The sequence below is a fragment of the Sander vitreus genome, chromosome 10 (assembly GCF_031162955.1).
Source record: "Sander vitreus isolate 19-12246 chromosome 10, sanVit1, whole genome shotgun sequence".
NCBI lineage: Eukaryota > Metazoa > Chordata > Actinopteri > Perciformes > Percidae > Sander > Sander vitreus.
Window position 1 is genome coordinate 6348994 of NC_135864.1, and position 16104 is coordinate 6365097.

General features: G+C 41.6%; 1 protein-coding gene across 2 annotated transcripts in view; it reads right to left on the reverse strand.

The window, feature by feature from the left end:
• Positions 1 to 16104, reverse strand: part of afg2a (AAA ATPase AFG2A) — a 146600-nt gene that overhangs the window by 18945 nt on the left and 111551 nt on the right. For both annotated transcript variants that reach the window (XM_078260061.1, XM_078260059.1), the window contains exon 16: positions 3767 to 3931. In XM_078260061.1, coding sequence (XP_078116187.1) covers positions 3767 to 3931 — 165 coding nt within the window. The remainder of the gene's footprint in view (positions 1 to 3766; positions 3932 to 16104) is intronic.

Genomic DNA, 16104 nt, shown 5'->3' on the forward strand with positions numbered 1-16104 from the left:
TACCTGTTATATAAGTGTTTAACTTTGCCGGAGGATGTGTGGTACAGGAGCTTGTCATAATACTGACTGAGAAAATGTTGCATACAGTATATATTTCTAATCTACAAATATATTATTGTATAATACTGCATGTTACATAATATCTGCTGCCTAAAGGCTTCATCTGTTCATTTTCATTAAAGCCACAGAGTTTGAGATCTTTGTTTGTCATCATGATTTGCATAAAAAGCATTGATTCTAACAGTAAGTTTGCGCTCAAGACAGTTTGGGAGATAGTTTGATCAGAAATGTTATTATTAATGTTATTATGTTATGATAATGTTTATTATGTTTGAAGTCACAGGAAAAAAGGTAAAACATATGATAATAACATCTTCCTGTAAGTGACATTTTCATCTTCATTTTGTTATACTGTATATTTTATTTCAATAGACATGTCCTTGTTATGGTTTTGGATCCATTTCTAATATTTTTTGGATATCATTGTTTTGTTGTAAGGATTTATTTGCTTGCTGTTTGAGATTTATATATATATATATACCTGTGAATATCTATATGTACATGTGGATACATTTCTAATATTTTCTGTGAATAAACATATACGAAAGAGAATTATCTTTGTTTATTTAACAAACAATCTGATAATAAAAGTCATTAGTCCAAAAATCAGGGTGATAACGGGCTTTTAAAAACACTAACTGCAGTTTTACTCTTATTATTTTGTCAGAGAAACTCATAATCAGCAGCTGATCTGTCTGGTTTCTTTTCACTTTATTACCGGAAACATTTTCTGAGTAGTCACTGAGTGTACTGCAATTTCATATACTGTAAACTGCGGTGACGGGTGTCTTCCTGCTGCAGGAAACACAAAAACTTTTGGAGTGGACTTTTGAATCTGCTCCATTCAAAACCTCTGGCTGTTCTTTTAGTAGAAAATGATAAATAAAAAAATAAAGGAAAACATTGAGGTATCTCTGTAATGTCTAATATCTTTAAGCATAACAGTGACATATATGAGCATAAGAACAGCCAGTAGAGATGTGGCCAATCAGCAGTCAGTGTGTTTGGACATTTACTTGTTTATTTACTTGGTGATTTGCTGCATTTGTCCCTTGGTGCTCTTTTCTTGTAAACACAGCATTATCTTTAGTACTGTGTTGCTCTGTTATCTGTATCCTGTTTTCTCTCAAACTTCCCCTTGGTGATCCCGGCAGTTTAAAGTTTCATCTCATCTAATCTGATCTATAGCGTTGGTATGTAAAATATAATCCGTACACAGGTGAGACCCGGCTTTTTCTTTCCCACCTATGAACTCTTATCAGCTTGACTGTGGCATTTCTTTGATTTTCTTTTCAGGGGTTTCAAGAACTCAATGGCAAGTGACTGCAAACCTCCATTCCACAGATGAGACGGTATACCAGAAACCCCAATGTCAAACACAACACCTGATAGCGGGGGATTGGTTTCTTACTGCATACCTCCTCCAGGTGTGAGAGCTTGTACTTTAGGATATGAGGAGGCCCTATAGATGACCTCAGACTGCCCTGGAGAGGATCATAATGTCAAGAGAAAAGACGGAAACAGCTCAACACCTCGCTGTCCTGATCAGACTTGATTTTAGAACTGATAAACAGTTTTCTGAGCTTGCTGAAAGAAAGGTTTTAATGTGTGTGTTGTGTGTGTGTGTGTGTGTGTGTGTTTGTGTGTGTGTGTGTGTGTGTGTGTGTGTGTGTGTGTGTTAAAGCACTTGAAAACCTGGTATTTAATCTATAAGATTAAATATTTGTGATTAAATGTGAAATAATCAATAAAAAAAACACTTTTTATAATATAGTTATAGTTATAATAAAAGCTTAAGCCTCTGAGACCCGGGAGGGGTAGGGGATCTAACCCTAACCCTAACCCTCAAAGCTGGGAACCTGAAGATCTGAAATCTGAAAGGGTTAAAAACAATTCAATTCAGGACTCTTCCCCCCCGACATCTGCTTTAAAACCAGGCAGTCATATGATATAACCAAGTCATCACAGCTTCTTATGTACATGGCTTCTATCACAAACATGTCACACAGAAAGCATGACTGAGACAACAATGAAATCTGTGTTTTTCGAAGCCTGCCAAGGCACGTTAGTGTCTGAATCTTTTTTAAATGGTTGTTTTCTGAGCCTGTCAGAAGACCAGCATGACATTTCTATCATGTCCGTGACCCTTGAAGTGTAAATATACAGCTGGGATTTACATTCAGGGGGAAGGATACTGTACATCTTATGGGAATGTTATTTTTTTCTGTCGAATGGTGTATGGACTCTGAGTCACGTTGAAGGTCAAAGACAAACATGATTTCTCTGACAAGAACAAGACAGATAGAGAGAAAACCAGGCCCCATACAGAAAACACTCAAAAGATTTATCCTCTGCAGTAAATAATACACACAGGCTAAAACCATCCAAACTTAAAGTTGGTAAACAAGTTTATTTGGCAAAAAGGTGACGCATTATTTTCAAAATTGAGCCCTTTTTCCTCACAGTTTCTAAGTTATTCGTGGCGCGTAGACGGTAGCACATTCTCTGCTCAAGACAATGTGAATCACGCGGCAGATGAATGCAGAGAGACAAATCTGTCACACAAAGGACTTTTTGTACAATTAGTCCCAGTCTGCTGTGAGATCATGAGGGCGCTCTGTGACACAGTACAGACACGACACAGACATCATGGAAAAGCGCAGTAGCATCTCACCGCAATGTAGTTCCTTATTTAGGGTGCAGAAGCAGTCAGAATGTAAAGATGTAGGCTTGTAAATGCAGTGTTGCCAGTTTGAATCCTTGGGCCTAGCACCATTTGCACTGGATTATCAAACCTGATGTTTAGTAAGATATGAAAATAAGTTTCTGCTTGAGCTGACAAGTAACAAGTCTGAAAAGTCGGTTGTCAATCCAATATCCCCAAATCTGGTGAGAGGAAACTAGATGGCATTGATTATTTAAACAATCAAACCACATTTTTTAAACTTTAAAAAGCTTAAACAACACAGCAAATATCTTTTTTGTTAAAGGCGCAGGTCAGATTTTAAATTGAGGTGGACTTGGGGCAGACCCAACACGTTCTCTCGGCAGTTTGTGAAATGGTCACGTTATTTTTAATCTATTGATTCGTGTACATGGACACGTTTATGTCTTTTTTTTTCGTGGTGGCCAGCACGTAATGGGAAGCATCTATACGGAGGTTAGGTTTGAGGAAAAGAAGAACGGGGAAAGGACACGTCACACGCCGGGACACGGTCCGCGGTCTCTGGGGGACACGCGACAATAACGGGACGTTTGGGTTTAGGAAAAGAACAACGGGGTAATGAAACGCCACACGCGGGACACGATCCCCGGTCTCCGGGGTGAAAGTCCTGTGTTGTTTGACCCATCCACCACCCCAACCAACCTCCTTGCGCGGATTTTCGGCATTTCATACTACTCGCTAAAGTAGTCGTGCTGTGATCACGAAAGATGCTTCCCATTGAAATACATTAGTTTAAATAACGTGCTGACCACCACGAAAAAAATGACATAAACTTGTCCGTGTACACGAATCAATAGATTAAATAACGTGACCATTTCACAAACTGCCGTGAGACTTGGTTGGCAGACCACGCGTGTATTGGTTTGTAGAGGACAGAGTTTTGTCATTCAAGAAATCTTTTGCATATCTCAGTGCAAAAGATGTAGATGGATCTTTTCCTGTTGCACTCATTATAAATCATTTAAAGGAAATGTAACTCACCTCTGCTCCAGAATACTTGTTGGTCTGAGTCACCAGGTCATTAAGACACACATTTTGGGCCACGGGCATGTTGCGGAACTGGAGAGAAAATATCTCTTGTCTGGTCGGAGCATCTGGAAGAGGCACATAGACGATTCGGTCAAGGCGACCTGGACGCATTAGAGCCTGTGGGACGGAAAAACACTGTAAGCCTCTGGTTTACCATCATATTTCACAAATTGTCACATGCAAGTCCATCGAGTTAAGGCTTCCGCATTAAAACTGAGCATCAATGAAATCTTCTTTGGCTTACTCATGTTAACACATGTGAAATTCAACGGAAATATAATCATGCTATTCCAGCAAATCTTTTGTACATCATGCTTTGGTGTAACAAAAATACTGTCAGGATACTATGGCTCTGAACTTTGACCTCCTTACTGCTTGCTTGTTATGGTGGAGATCTACATTAGGAACTGAAGCTTCCTCTACTCCTGCATTGATCGTACGCCTCTTTAGACGGCACCATGAACCAAATGCCTAAAATACAAACTGTGAAACTTCTAGCAGTCAGCGTGGAGACAATGTTGACGTTATCTGATAAACCCTCCACTTCCTACAGATCACATCTCCGTGACCCCAAAACAGTCCTTGAGTACCCAAAGCCGCCGCTGTCTCGCTTGTCAGATGTCATTAAGTGGCAGGCGCCTCTCAAACACAGACAGTCAGACGGACAGACAAATATGCCGTGTCTCCATTCGCTTTCCTCAGCCAGGCCGTGACAAGCTGTGGTATGGTGTGGTTATTGTTTGGTTTGGGTAGTGTATCCATTTGAAAAGCCAGCTAGCTAAAGAACAGTGGGATTTGAAAATAGCAAACATGCATTTGACTCGCCATGAATTAGCATTTAATTTCAGCGCTGGAATGACAAATCAACAGAAAAAACAAACAACTGGAACTGACAGTTTAATTTTTGTTCTTCCCCCAAGACTCAGTGAGGCCTGGTTGTAAAGACAGTGGAGCCCCTGGCGTTGGGCCAGACAGGCCACAGCGGGGCTAAACCCCAGGCCGGCAAAGACAAGGCAGGAGACACACGCAGACGCAAGCCATGCAGGAGGTCACGTCAGGAGTGATCAGTGAAGGTTGGAGGGACTGGACCAGCAGCCTTTGAACTCTTGTTTGCATAGACATCGCACTGCTATTCCTGCATGCACCACGTATCTCCCAGGCCCGACAGCCTCCTCGTTTCTTTTATATGCATAGTTTCCGAACATTTATAGAATGTCCATGAGCAAAGCAGGACAATTTGCATAGGTTGTAAATTATATTGGTGTATAGGGTGTCATGAATCCAAGTACTGCTGAAATGATAACTTTGACAATTTGTACACGTGACTAATGTATTAGTTATTTATCAAGTGAAAATGTTGCTTCTGAAATGTGAAGATTTACTGCTTTTTTTCACTATCCTATACTTTTGTAAACCGAACCTCTTTGGATTTTAGACTGGTTGGTCAGACAAAACAAGTCATTAGGATGTCAACCTGGGCTCTGGGAAATTGTGAAGGGTAACTGCTTAATTTATTAGTCTGAAAAGAACTGACAGTTGAAACGATAATGAAAAAGATAAACGAAAGATTGCTTTTTCAACTGCCGTTTCCAACGTGAAGAATAAACTTTGAACCTCAGCTTTAAAGGCAACGTGGACAAGAAGCCCTTGAAGGGCCTTAAAAAAAATGGAAATTTGAACATCCACAATGGACTTTGAGGTGTTACTCTTTTGCCACCTGCTACTTCCATAACCTTAGTGATAAAGACAAACATTGTGAGTTTCAGCCCTTTACTCAATATGACAGAAACCATTAAACGGTCTTTGCCATGTTACATTTTAAGTCCATCTGCTTGCAAAGTGTGCCGGATGCGATTTTAAGAGTTTTGTTTTATGGTTTTCTTTATTTCCCCTCTGGATAACCAATTATCATTTACTAGGGCGATGGACAGTTTTTCCGCCTTTTATCTGTTGCTTTTTGTGTTCCTATGTATGTGTATGGAACATGAGCGGATGGAAACTGGAGACAAACATTAGTAGCTACCCTGAGGTAACCACAACAGAGCCATGGCTGACAAAGGAGCAATGGATCATAAGAGGAAATGTTCTGTTTTTCAGTTCTCTGGATTCTTCCACTCATTCGAGGAGAGGGTCTGGCTGTGGGTGACGAAACATCCGCATAATAGAATGGATTGAGAAGAATAACGTCCCTTTGATTTAAAGCGGGCAAAGGATGGCTGTTGGGGAGACCTGCTGGGAGAAGGATGGATAGCAGGTTTGAGGGCTGCAGCATTAAATTGAAGTCATAAGGGCTTGAGACTTGGGGAACTTGATAAGATGCGTCTGGCAAAACAACTATAAAACAACACATGTGAGAGTTAGTTTGATGTCAAGCTTCTTCCCACAGATTAGATTGTATTGTAGGTTTGTGTGTGTGTGTGTGTGTGTGTGTGTGTGTGTGTGTGTGTGTGTGTGTGTGTGTGCAGAATGTGAGACACATGCAGTGTGGATTGCAGTCTTTGGTTGTGTGTCACAGCAGGTCGAGCCAGTCGCGGCAGTGCGTATTGCACTATGCAGAGGACGTGCCAGGGACACTTCCTGAGTTGCTCTCCCTGGAAGAATCTGGCGGCTGCATGCCAACACAAACCTGCTGACCCCCGACTAAATAACTCACACAGACAGACGCTCCAATGCACAACGACAAACAAATGCAATTCTGGTAAACACTCTTTGGCTTGGTCTTTTTCATTTCTGATCCATTTCTCCTAGTGCAAAGACGCCGTCTGCTACTTTATCAGCCGTTAATTCTCTCCACACACATAATGGAGAAGTGCCCGTGGCTTCCAGGCGCTCAGGCTCCAAGGGTTCCAAGGCGCTCCCAAAAAGCAGAGCCGACCCTCAGCTTTGAGACTGCTAAACTCATCTGACTGCCCTGGAGGGAAAGAAAGGTTTTTTTTTTCTTCTTTCCTCTCAGCAAGAGCAGGGGGCCCATCCATCACTTAACAAGATACACTTCCTGTTCTCAAGGGTCCAGGGGTGGGGGTAGGAGAAGAGGAGGAGGAGGAGGAGGTGGTAAGGGGGGGACCCCCGAGAGACAAATACTTGGCTTGGCATGTCGGGCAAGCGTTGACGGGCTCTTTTCGTAACGGCATCATTGCACCTGAAGTCTTGGCTCGACTGGCAGAGGGCAAGAGAAGGAGGAGGGAGGGAAAGAGAAAAGAGAGGAGACGACAAAAACAGCCAGACCATGAGACCCAGACAAGCCACTTGAAAGGACAACAGGACCAAAACCCTACAAACAAACACAGATAAGTGGCATGGGAGACAGAAAACCACCATCAACAAAATGCAGTCGGATAAATTCTCTGTTTGTCTTACACAAGTCTGCATGACGGATCGCATCCACCTTGTTGCACCACTGACACGATATGCATCATTACACATGAGCCATTAGAAATTAGAAATGCCCTTAGGTAAGAAATACCAACTAGCTTTAAGTCAACATCGAAGCATTTATACACCGCTAAATCTGGGCGAGTGCGCATTGTGGACTACCCTGCAGAGCAAAATTAAGCCGAGCGCAATGTTGAGAAAGTTGTAAAAAACAAGTGGGGCCTACGCTGGATCAGTCAAGCTGATCAAAACACACAAAGAGAGAAAACAGAAAGCGAAGAAAAAAAAAAAAAAAAAAGAAAAGTTTCACTGCCGATAACAACAGTAATCATTCCAGGCATTGCAATCCTCCTCAAGAAGTGATTACCCCCTAATGACAGACAACTTCCTATCTGCGATGGCTGGTACCTCTCCCTAACCAGCGAGGAATGCTGGGAATCTTCTCCTTGGAGCATTGTTGCTGAGCACATTCTTGGCCAGCTTCAATGTGACCTGCTCTGAGCTACATCTACAAACTGTTTACAAACAGACACCCCCGCAATTCAGGTGTCTTATTCTTAGCTGGAAGCTTAGACACGGTGCGGCTAAATTAAGATCAGATCTGCCTTGTTGCTCACACTCCCTTCAGACGAAATGAGAAATGAAAGGAAACACTGGGTCCATGACACTGAACATGATGACTAAGTTCTTCCCTGCACATCTGGTGAAGTCTCTCTTTTCTTCAAAAACAATTTTTGTTGGTGCCTTTTCCAACGTGCAGGATGATAGCAGGCCGTCTGGCTGAATAAGTGGCTTGCCTGAGGAGACATGAGTTGACTGTGTTCCCTGCCTGAAGGCATTTGCTGTATGTGGTTTTCTAACCTGTCAGTCGACAATCCTCAGAGGCCTTGGTGAGTCATACTGACTCGGAGATGGGCCACCCTGGATTTATGCAGAACACACAGCAAACAAAAAATGCAGAGAGCACAATGGGAACCAAAAGCTCACAGAAAGGTCAGCGAGATCTACTTCTGGAGTTCAGATTTGGGAAAAGAAAGAATAAATAGCAGCACGTTGGTTATCATCAGGTTAAAAACAATCTTTTAGGTATTACATTGATTCTGTCTACTTTGACAGCAGTCTACTTTGCTAATAAATCAGTGAAAGTGGTTGCTAAAATTAAAAAGGTTGTGCCTTTATGGATTTCCCATTTTCTTTAGGTAGAAGCTCGATTTCAAAGTCTTGAGGTGTTGTCAGACTTGGTCCATACACTTTAATCCAGAGCCAGGTTTTGTTTCTTGTGTGGTTTGGGAGGAAATTTGTTTTCATAGATGAGAATCCTTACATCGATTGTGCAACACGCATCCATGGTAAGACTGTTTGGCATCTATGGCACTTCTGTGAAATGTGCTATTTACTTTTGTCCTGCTACCACACTGAAAGCAACATAATCCAGTCATTCCTGGGTGTGCGCCATGTATTAATTAGGGATTCACCGAATCCAGATTTTTTGGGTTCGGCCAAATACCGAATCCACTGGTTAAGATTCTGCCGAATCCGAATACCGAATCCTACTCACATCCTTAGGCCATTAACACAGTAAACACATTAATGAAGTAAACAACCTCCACGGCCTCTAAAGTAGTTTTCACATCGTAGGAAAGCACATCGCTATCGCCAGATGAGTAACAATTTTGTTTGGCAAATTTTCGCTAACCAGTGTATGATGAAGGCATGTTGGGTGGGTGAAATTAGAGAGCTAACGTTAGCTAACGAGCAGCAGCTGGCCGATCAGTTGCTCCGCTCCCACTGTAGGGACACTCATTTGCCGAGAGAACAGCTGGGAGAGGCACTGTCTGGTTTTTAGCTGTGACTGTCCTTCCTTTGCCGTACCTGAAGTTGCTGCATTTTGGCTGCTGTCTGTAGATTCCTTCATGCACAACTTGTATTCTTTCGGATGTTTCACACGCAAATGTTTTAACAGAGGCGATGTTGTGTACTGTTTGGGGTCCTTGTCACCACGAGACAAATCGGCATTGCAAATTGAACATGTACTTGACTTGAATCGTCTTCTTTTGACTGAAAGTACTGCCAAACAACACTTTTTCTGCTCACGAGTTCCATTTTTACTTTCTCACAGCCTACTGCATTGAACGGTCCACCTGCATAAACACCTTCCCGTAATCAACGGCGGCGTCATTATGTCGACCAGCATAGTGTGCGTAGTGCAAGCGTAGGGTTCGGTTGGGTGGAAAAAATTCCGATGGTTCGGCAGAAACCGAACCCCGTCAAAAAGCCCAATATTCGGCCGAATCCGAACCCTGGATTCGGTACATCCATGGTATTAATACAGCAAAACATTCAAGACAAGTGTTTAATACCTTGATCTATACGTACAACTTCACACCATTATGATCAGCCACCCATGAACTGAAGTTATCGCAATGATTAGTCTAATATGAGTGCATTTTCTTTGCTGAAACATACTGTTTTACATAATCTGTAAGCGTTTGGTGCGAACTCCAGGAGCTTTTTAGAGGCAAACCCTTTTACCACATACTGAGGTGAACCAGAATTGGATTTTTTATTTTTTTTGGTTCCATCAATTAATCCCACATGTATTTATTTGTAGCTAAAACAGATTTATACTATCTACTGAAGAGTTTTGCACACATCTTTCTAAAAAGATGACATAACTTTGGACGAGGCCTCGCTGTGTTCAGAGGGACACTGGACCTGCTTTATGTCAGTCCTGATTTTGATGTGGGAGTGGATCAGAGGAGGAACAGAGTGAGGAGAAAGAGAGAGTAAATCAGAGAGAGAAAGGGAGGGGACAGCAGCGTGGAGAGAGAGGGATGAGAATGACAGGGGGAGAGATCGACCGAGTGAGCAACAGAGAAAGAGAAGCAGAGTTGGCAACCAGTCAAAAACATGAGAGGCTTTCACTCTGAATTTTGCCCTTGAGTCAAACTTGCATCCGGCAGGCGAGGCCACCATGTCCAAGAACCAAATAACTCTGGCGCTGTTAACCCCATACTGTCCCACTTACTCTGCACAGCCAGCAGGAAGTCAAGATTTGTAGTTTCAAAATGAGGTATAAACCATTTGAACAGGTGATATTTGTTCTTAGAAAATGAATACTATAGCATGGTAGAGCAACCTTTTTCGGGTGAAAAAAGGAGGAAAAGATTGCAAATTTCCAACAAAATGCAGTGCACAAGAATTGCACAATGCCGGATTTCAAGTGAGTAAACTGTCTATAAACTGTGTTGGATGTTTTTGTACAAAGAGTTTGGGTGTAACATTTTCCTTTGTTTTATCTTCCAAATACATTTGGCTAATCTAGTGCTTTGTTTAAAATCTGATCTGACCTTTTGACTGCTCGTTTCTTGCCCTCTTCTTAGCGATGTGATCTCAGCAATTAACTTCGCTGTAAGCACAGCGTTATTATGACTGATAGGAATGGTTACAAAAGTAAGATTTAATCTGTAATAAACTGGAATTTTCCTTTAACACATGTACAGTTTAGTGTTTGTTTTCGTCCTACAGCGTCATAAATTTACACATTTTCATTTTTAGCATGTGTGGCCCCAGCAGGAGTCACTCTAATCCTAGCAGAACCACGGAGTGTGTGTGTGTGTGTGTGTGTGTGTGTGTGTGTGTGTGTGTGTGTCAGAGGGTGGGTGTTGCTGAGCATAGGGTCATTACAGAATTAGATGTCACACCTCTTTTACCTTTTATGGTGTGTATATGTGTGTGTGTGTGTGTGTGTGTGTGTGTGTGTGTGTGTGTGTGTGTGTGTTGGAGGGTCACAATCATATGGAGACCAGGTGAAGAAGCTGAGGGGAGGGGAGGGAGGGGGAGAAGAAGTAGCAGCAGCTGTGTTGCTCTCCTTTTGGGTCTGGGGTGGAGGGTGAAGTGGTAGTGGGGGGGCGCTTACACCCCTACAGCTGCCCTGGGGGACGCAATAAAGTCCCTGAATCTGTCAAAACAACCCCGACTGGCTGGCCCTCACACCTCCACGAAAATAAAAATGGCCACTGCCAAAAAAGCAGCCTTATTTTGATAGGAATAGGTGGACAGAGTGTGTGTATGTGTGGGAGTGGGGTCGCCCACCAGACAAAAAAAGGTGAAGAAAAGCAGAGGAAATTAGACGGAGGCCATGTTGAAATGTCAACTCATTGGAGCCCAAAAGTAAAAAAAGCAGTAAAGTGGCTGCCATAAAATACATGTATGTTTGCTTTACAAAGAGGCGTTTCCTGTGAGCTGTCCACAGTTCGCAGTTTAATTCTACGGGGCTTTGCGTTCGGTGTAAACTCGCCTGGTCTGGTTTCCATAATCTGCCCTAGAGCCTGTGGGCAACTACAAACTCCCTGGTCGAGTCGCTGCCTCCGACAAATCGTCATAAACAACCAGTGACCGTCGTTTTTCCTCCAATAGTTACTCTGATTCTTTTTTAAATTGTTCCACCCATTACTCTGAGCTTTCAGTGCCACTATCACCCCCATTACTGTCTCCCCCTCTACAGCACTTGTGTTTTTGTTGTATGTATGTGTTTGTACATACAAGTGTGTATGTCGAAGGGTGCGAGTCTGAAGGAGTGTAAAAGGATCTCTGAATTTCATCTAACAGGCACAGTCCAACAACAACAAGTTAAGCTAAGTGGTGGTGCATGTGTATGTGTGTGTGTGTGTGTGTGTGTGTGTGTGTGTGAGGACTTGGAGGAATGATCTTATTGGTCACACCAGTATCGTCATTGAATCTGATATTGAGAGAGTAGTCTATATCCTCGACGTTCCACTTCTGGGATTGCTCGGGTGCCGCAGGAAATTCAGCAGGATGCATGTATTTTCGCCGATGTCCGTTACCTTCCGCTTTCTTTGTGTTGGAATTTTAAACTCTGATCGATTTCTGAGGACTATGGTTAACTGCTCCTCAAATCTCTGCAGGGTAAATCCAGACAGCTAGCTAGACTATCTGTCCAATCTTAGTTTTCTGTTGCACGACTAAAACTTTTGAACGTACATGTTCCACCAAAACAAGTTTCCCGAGGCTATTTTGCAGCGGCTCCATGCTGAGCTTAGCTCCGCCCATGACGATTGTGATTGGTTTAAAGCCAATCACAATCGTCATGGCCAATAACCAATAAACCAGAGCACGTTTTTCTCCCATCCCGGCAATGCTGTGTGGACAAGCCAGACCCTCCTCTGCAGCGCTGTGGAGAATGGTCTGGCAAAGCAAGACTATTGAGTGATTTTAAGGACTATTAAGGATATTTATTAAGGACTATTTTGATCACTGATAAATCTACCAATTAATTTCTCAATCAATAACCAATTAAGTCTAGAAAACGAAGAAAAATAAACTAAAAAAACGTTTAAAAAAAAGCCCATCACAAGTTCAGGAAGCCAAAAGTGGCATCTTCAAATGTATTGTTTTTTTCCCCGACAAACATTCCAACACCAAAATATGTTTAGGTAAGGTAACACAAATCAGAAAAATCCTAATTTTCATCAAAATAGTTGCCAATTATTTTCCTGACAGTCGAGTAATCGTTGCAGCTCTTAAATAAAGTATGAATTCTGATAGAGAGGTTAGAACCAACAATTATGAGGCACATAATCACTAATAACCACTATTTCAGGTAAAGAACTATGCAACAAATTACAACTTTAAATTTGCTTATGCATACCCTAGAATCCAGATTGGCACTTTACAAAAGCCTCCAATCCCCTTCCTACACACACCCACCCACACACAGAGCCCCCACTTCCCCCCAGAGACAGACTGCAGGTGCCAGGCCCACCTCGGGGTCCCTGCCGGGCTCTCGTTAGGCCTGGTGCCATTCAGGCGGCTCCTAACACGCAATCCTAAGTGCTTTGTGTTTCTCTGACAGCCCTTGTCGTCCTCTTCATGGAGTGGTGGAAAAAAAAAGAAAGAAAAGAGGAGGACTTCAGGGATTATTGCTTTGAAGAATTTGACAAAGCCACAAGGCTGAGATTCACCTCGCACCTATGGCCATTTTAAAGGACTATACCAGTGTTCTTGCACATTTCGCTACAGATTACATATTTATAACATTACTGCTGTCCATTTACTAAGGCTAACAGTATATGAGTATTTTTGTTTTACTTTGAAAACAGCCATGGGATTCTATTAATTTCTTTATAGTCTTAAAATCCACTTGTAGAGACTTTAAACTTGCTTGAGATAAGACAATCCTCAATTATGTCTACAATTATTGCATCTCTTATGTTAACAGTGCAGACTTTTTAAATCAGATACAAAGTATCACTGTGATACATTACCTCAACTGTGATACATTACCTCAACTGTGATACATTACCTCAAGTCACCAGTATACTGTTGTGAAATAAATGGAAACCAAAGACTGCCTGCTCGGTAGATACAATTTTTCATCGACCAATATTTTACCGTGTTTACAGGGAATCACTTTTTTTTTTGCTATTTAAGAAACAACTGTACTATAGTTGTGACAGTGCTGAAGGCTGGACGGCCAAATATAGTTTGATGTATGTAAATAAACTTCTCTTCACTGAGTGCGACCCCCCTCGGTCATTATTAATGTGTTTACTAATTACTAGGGCTGTCAATCGATTGAAATATTAATCGCGATTAATTGCAAATTGATCACACATATATCTGTTCTAAACTTCAAAAGGGATACTTTTCTTTTTTATAATTTATAGTTTATTAATGTTTAGAATCAGATACTTTGATACAGAATTTTCAAAGACTGTGTACAAAAATATGATACATACATATTCAAGTGTTAATAAAAGATTCAAAACTATAAAAAAAACTAAAAAAGACAAAACTATATACAGACAGGGAGTAATCTTTTCAACATAGCATATTCAGTAAAATAAAGAAATACGATCAGGCCTATTAGATGTGACGTAGTTAAACCATCTTTCCCAATATGAAACAAAGATCACCATTCTATGATTCACATTGTTATTTGTTATTTGCTCCATCTATCTATAAATTTCAGGAACGTCTGTCTGTCTGTCTGTCTGTCTGTCTGTTATGCGCATATCTCTCGAACCATTAGTCCGATGGATTTCAAGTTCACGTTGTTTGGATTAGAAATGCAAAAGATATCGTTAAAAATATATATATATATATATATATATATATATATATATATATATATATATATATATATATATATATATCGGTAAAAGAAGCACACATTGGCTTTTGCCGCTCTAGCCGCTGGCCACTCCCCCTCTCACACTGCATGCACACAGACTGAGCACTAAACCTGTTTGAGTCGTGACTCACTCGGATCTTTCACTCTTTAAATTAACTCATGAGTCGCTCATACTACACGAGACAACACCGTCTCTCTCTCTCTCTGCATAAACACACACACACACACACACACACACACACACACACACACACACACACACACACACACATTGATTAACGCAGATATGTGCTGTTTAGCGCTCATAACGGGCCAGGTGGGTAGCGCACTGCCATGAGTCCATGACGCTAATGTCCGATTACTCCACATTTTCATTGTGATTTTGTGATTACATTCTGAATCTGCAACGTTCTCTGTCAGGTAAATCAGTAAGTTAGTAGTAGGGTATACAGGGGAGTTGCATTTGAAGTGGTTTGGGGTTTGGGGTACAATTTAGTTTTGATGAATCGGCCCGTTCCAAACAGGCACATTTTCAACGGGCACTGCACTAGTCTTATAAATTTCGGCCACAGTATTGATCCATGAGTCTACTGTCGGGCTCTCCTGCAATAGCCACTTCCTAGTAAGAGTCTTTTTACTGGCCACCAGCAATATGTTAATTAGATACTTATCTTTATCTACCTCTCTCTGTCTTGAGGTACGCTCCCAAGGTACATAGTCTTAAAATCTAGAGGGATTTCCTCTTGAAATAACTCCTGTATATGTGGTTAACACATTTTCTCCAACAAACTGGTGTATTATCACCATAGTGAGATTTCTGAGATGGTGTGATAAAGTATGTTATTATGCCTTTCCAACCAAACTCTCTCCATTTCTGTGAACTGGTACATTTCCATTGATACCTTCATATTGCTGTCCATTCTTCCTCAGATATGTTGATTCCACCTTCCTTTTCCCACTTTGTTTTAATATTTGTTGCTAAAAGTGTTTTAAGATTCAATAAACACTTATTCATACATGATACAGTCCCCTTTAAAAGAGATACTTTTCAAGTTTTTAATGCCAAAGTGGTATTTGAGACTCAACGTATACGTGGTAGCTCAATTCTCATTGACAGTACATGCAAATACCTTTAGTCTTGTTGAGAGAACCATCTCAAAGGTTTTTTTAGTTTATCCACTTCTGCTCAGGGAGGACTGTTTCTTTGTTCGGGGGTCATGAGCTGCTTTTTAATGATCATTGATTCAGTTAAAAATGTAAGTAATAAAGCCTGTTACTCAGAACGGGACGTCTGTGTGTGGCTCTTAATGTGATTCAGGATCAGGTTTAACCTTCGAAGCTGTACAGGGTGCGGCCCTGCCTCTTCAGAGCGTACACCACATCCATGGCGATCACCTTCTTCCTCTTGGCGCGCTCGGTGTTAGGTGACAGCATCACGAATTACGTTCTCCAGGAACAACTTCAGCACACCGCGGCTGTACTCGTAGATCAGACCGCGGATGGTGTGGCGAGCCAGACGGCGGATGGCGGGTTTATTGATCCCCTGGATGTTATGATAGAGCACTTAACGGTTTCTGCAAGCCATCCACAACCTTACTGCTGCATCGCTTCCTAATTTCCCAAACTATGGAGCGGCCCAAAGCCCAAATGACAGAACGTGCGTTCGCTAAGTGAGCATCCAAAACATTTTTGGTGTTAAAAGGAATTTGCGTTAACTCGTTATTATCATGTTCATTTTGACAGCCTTACTAATTACATATTT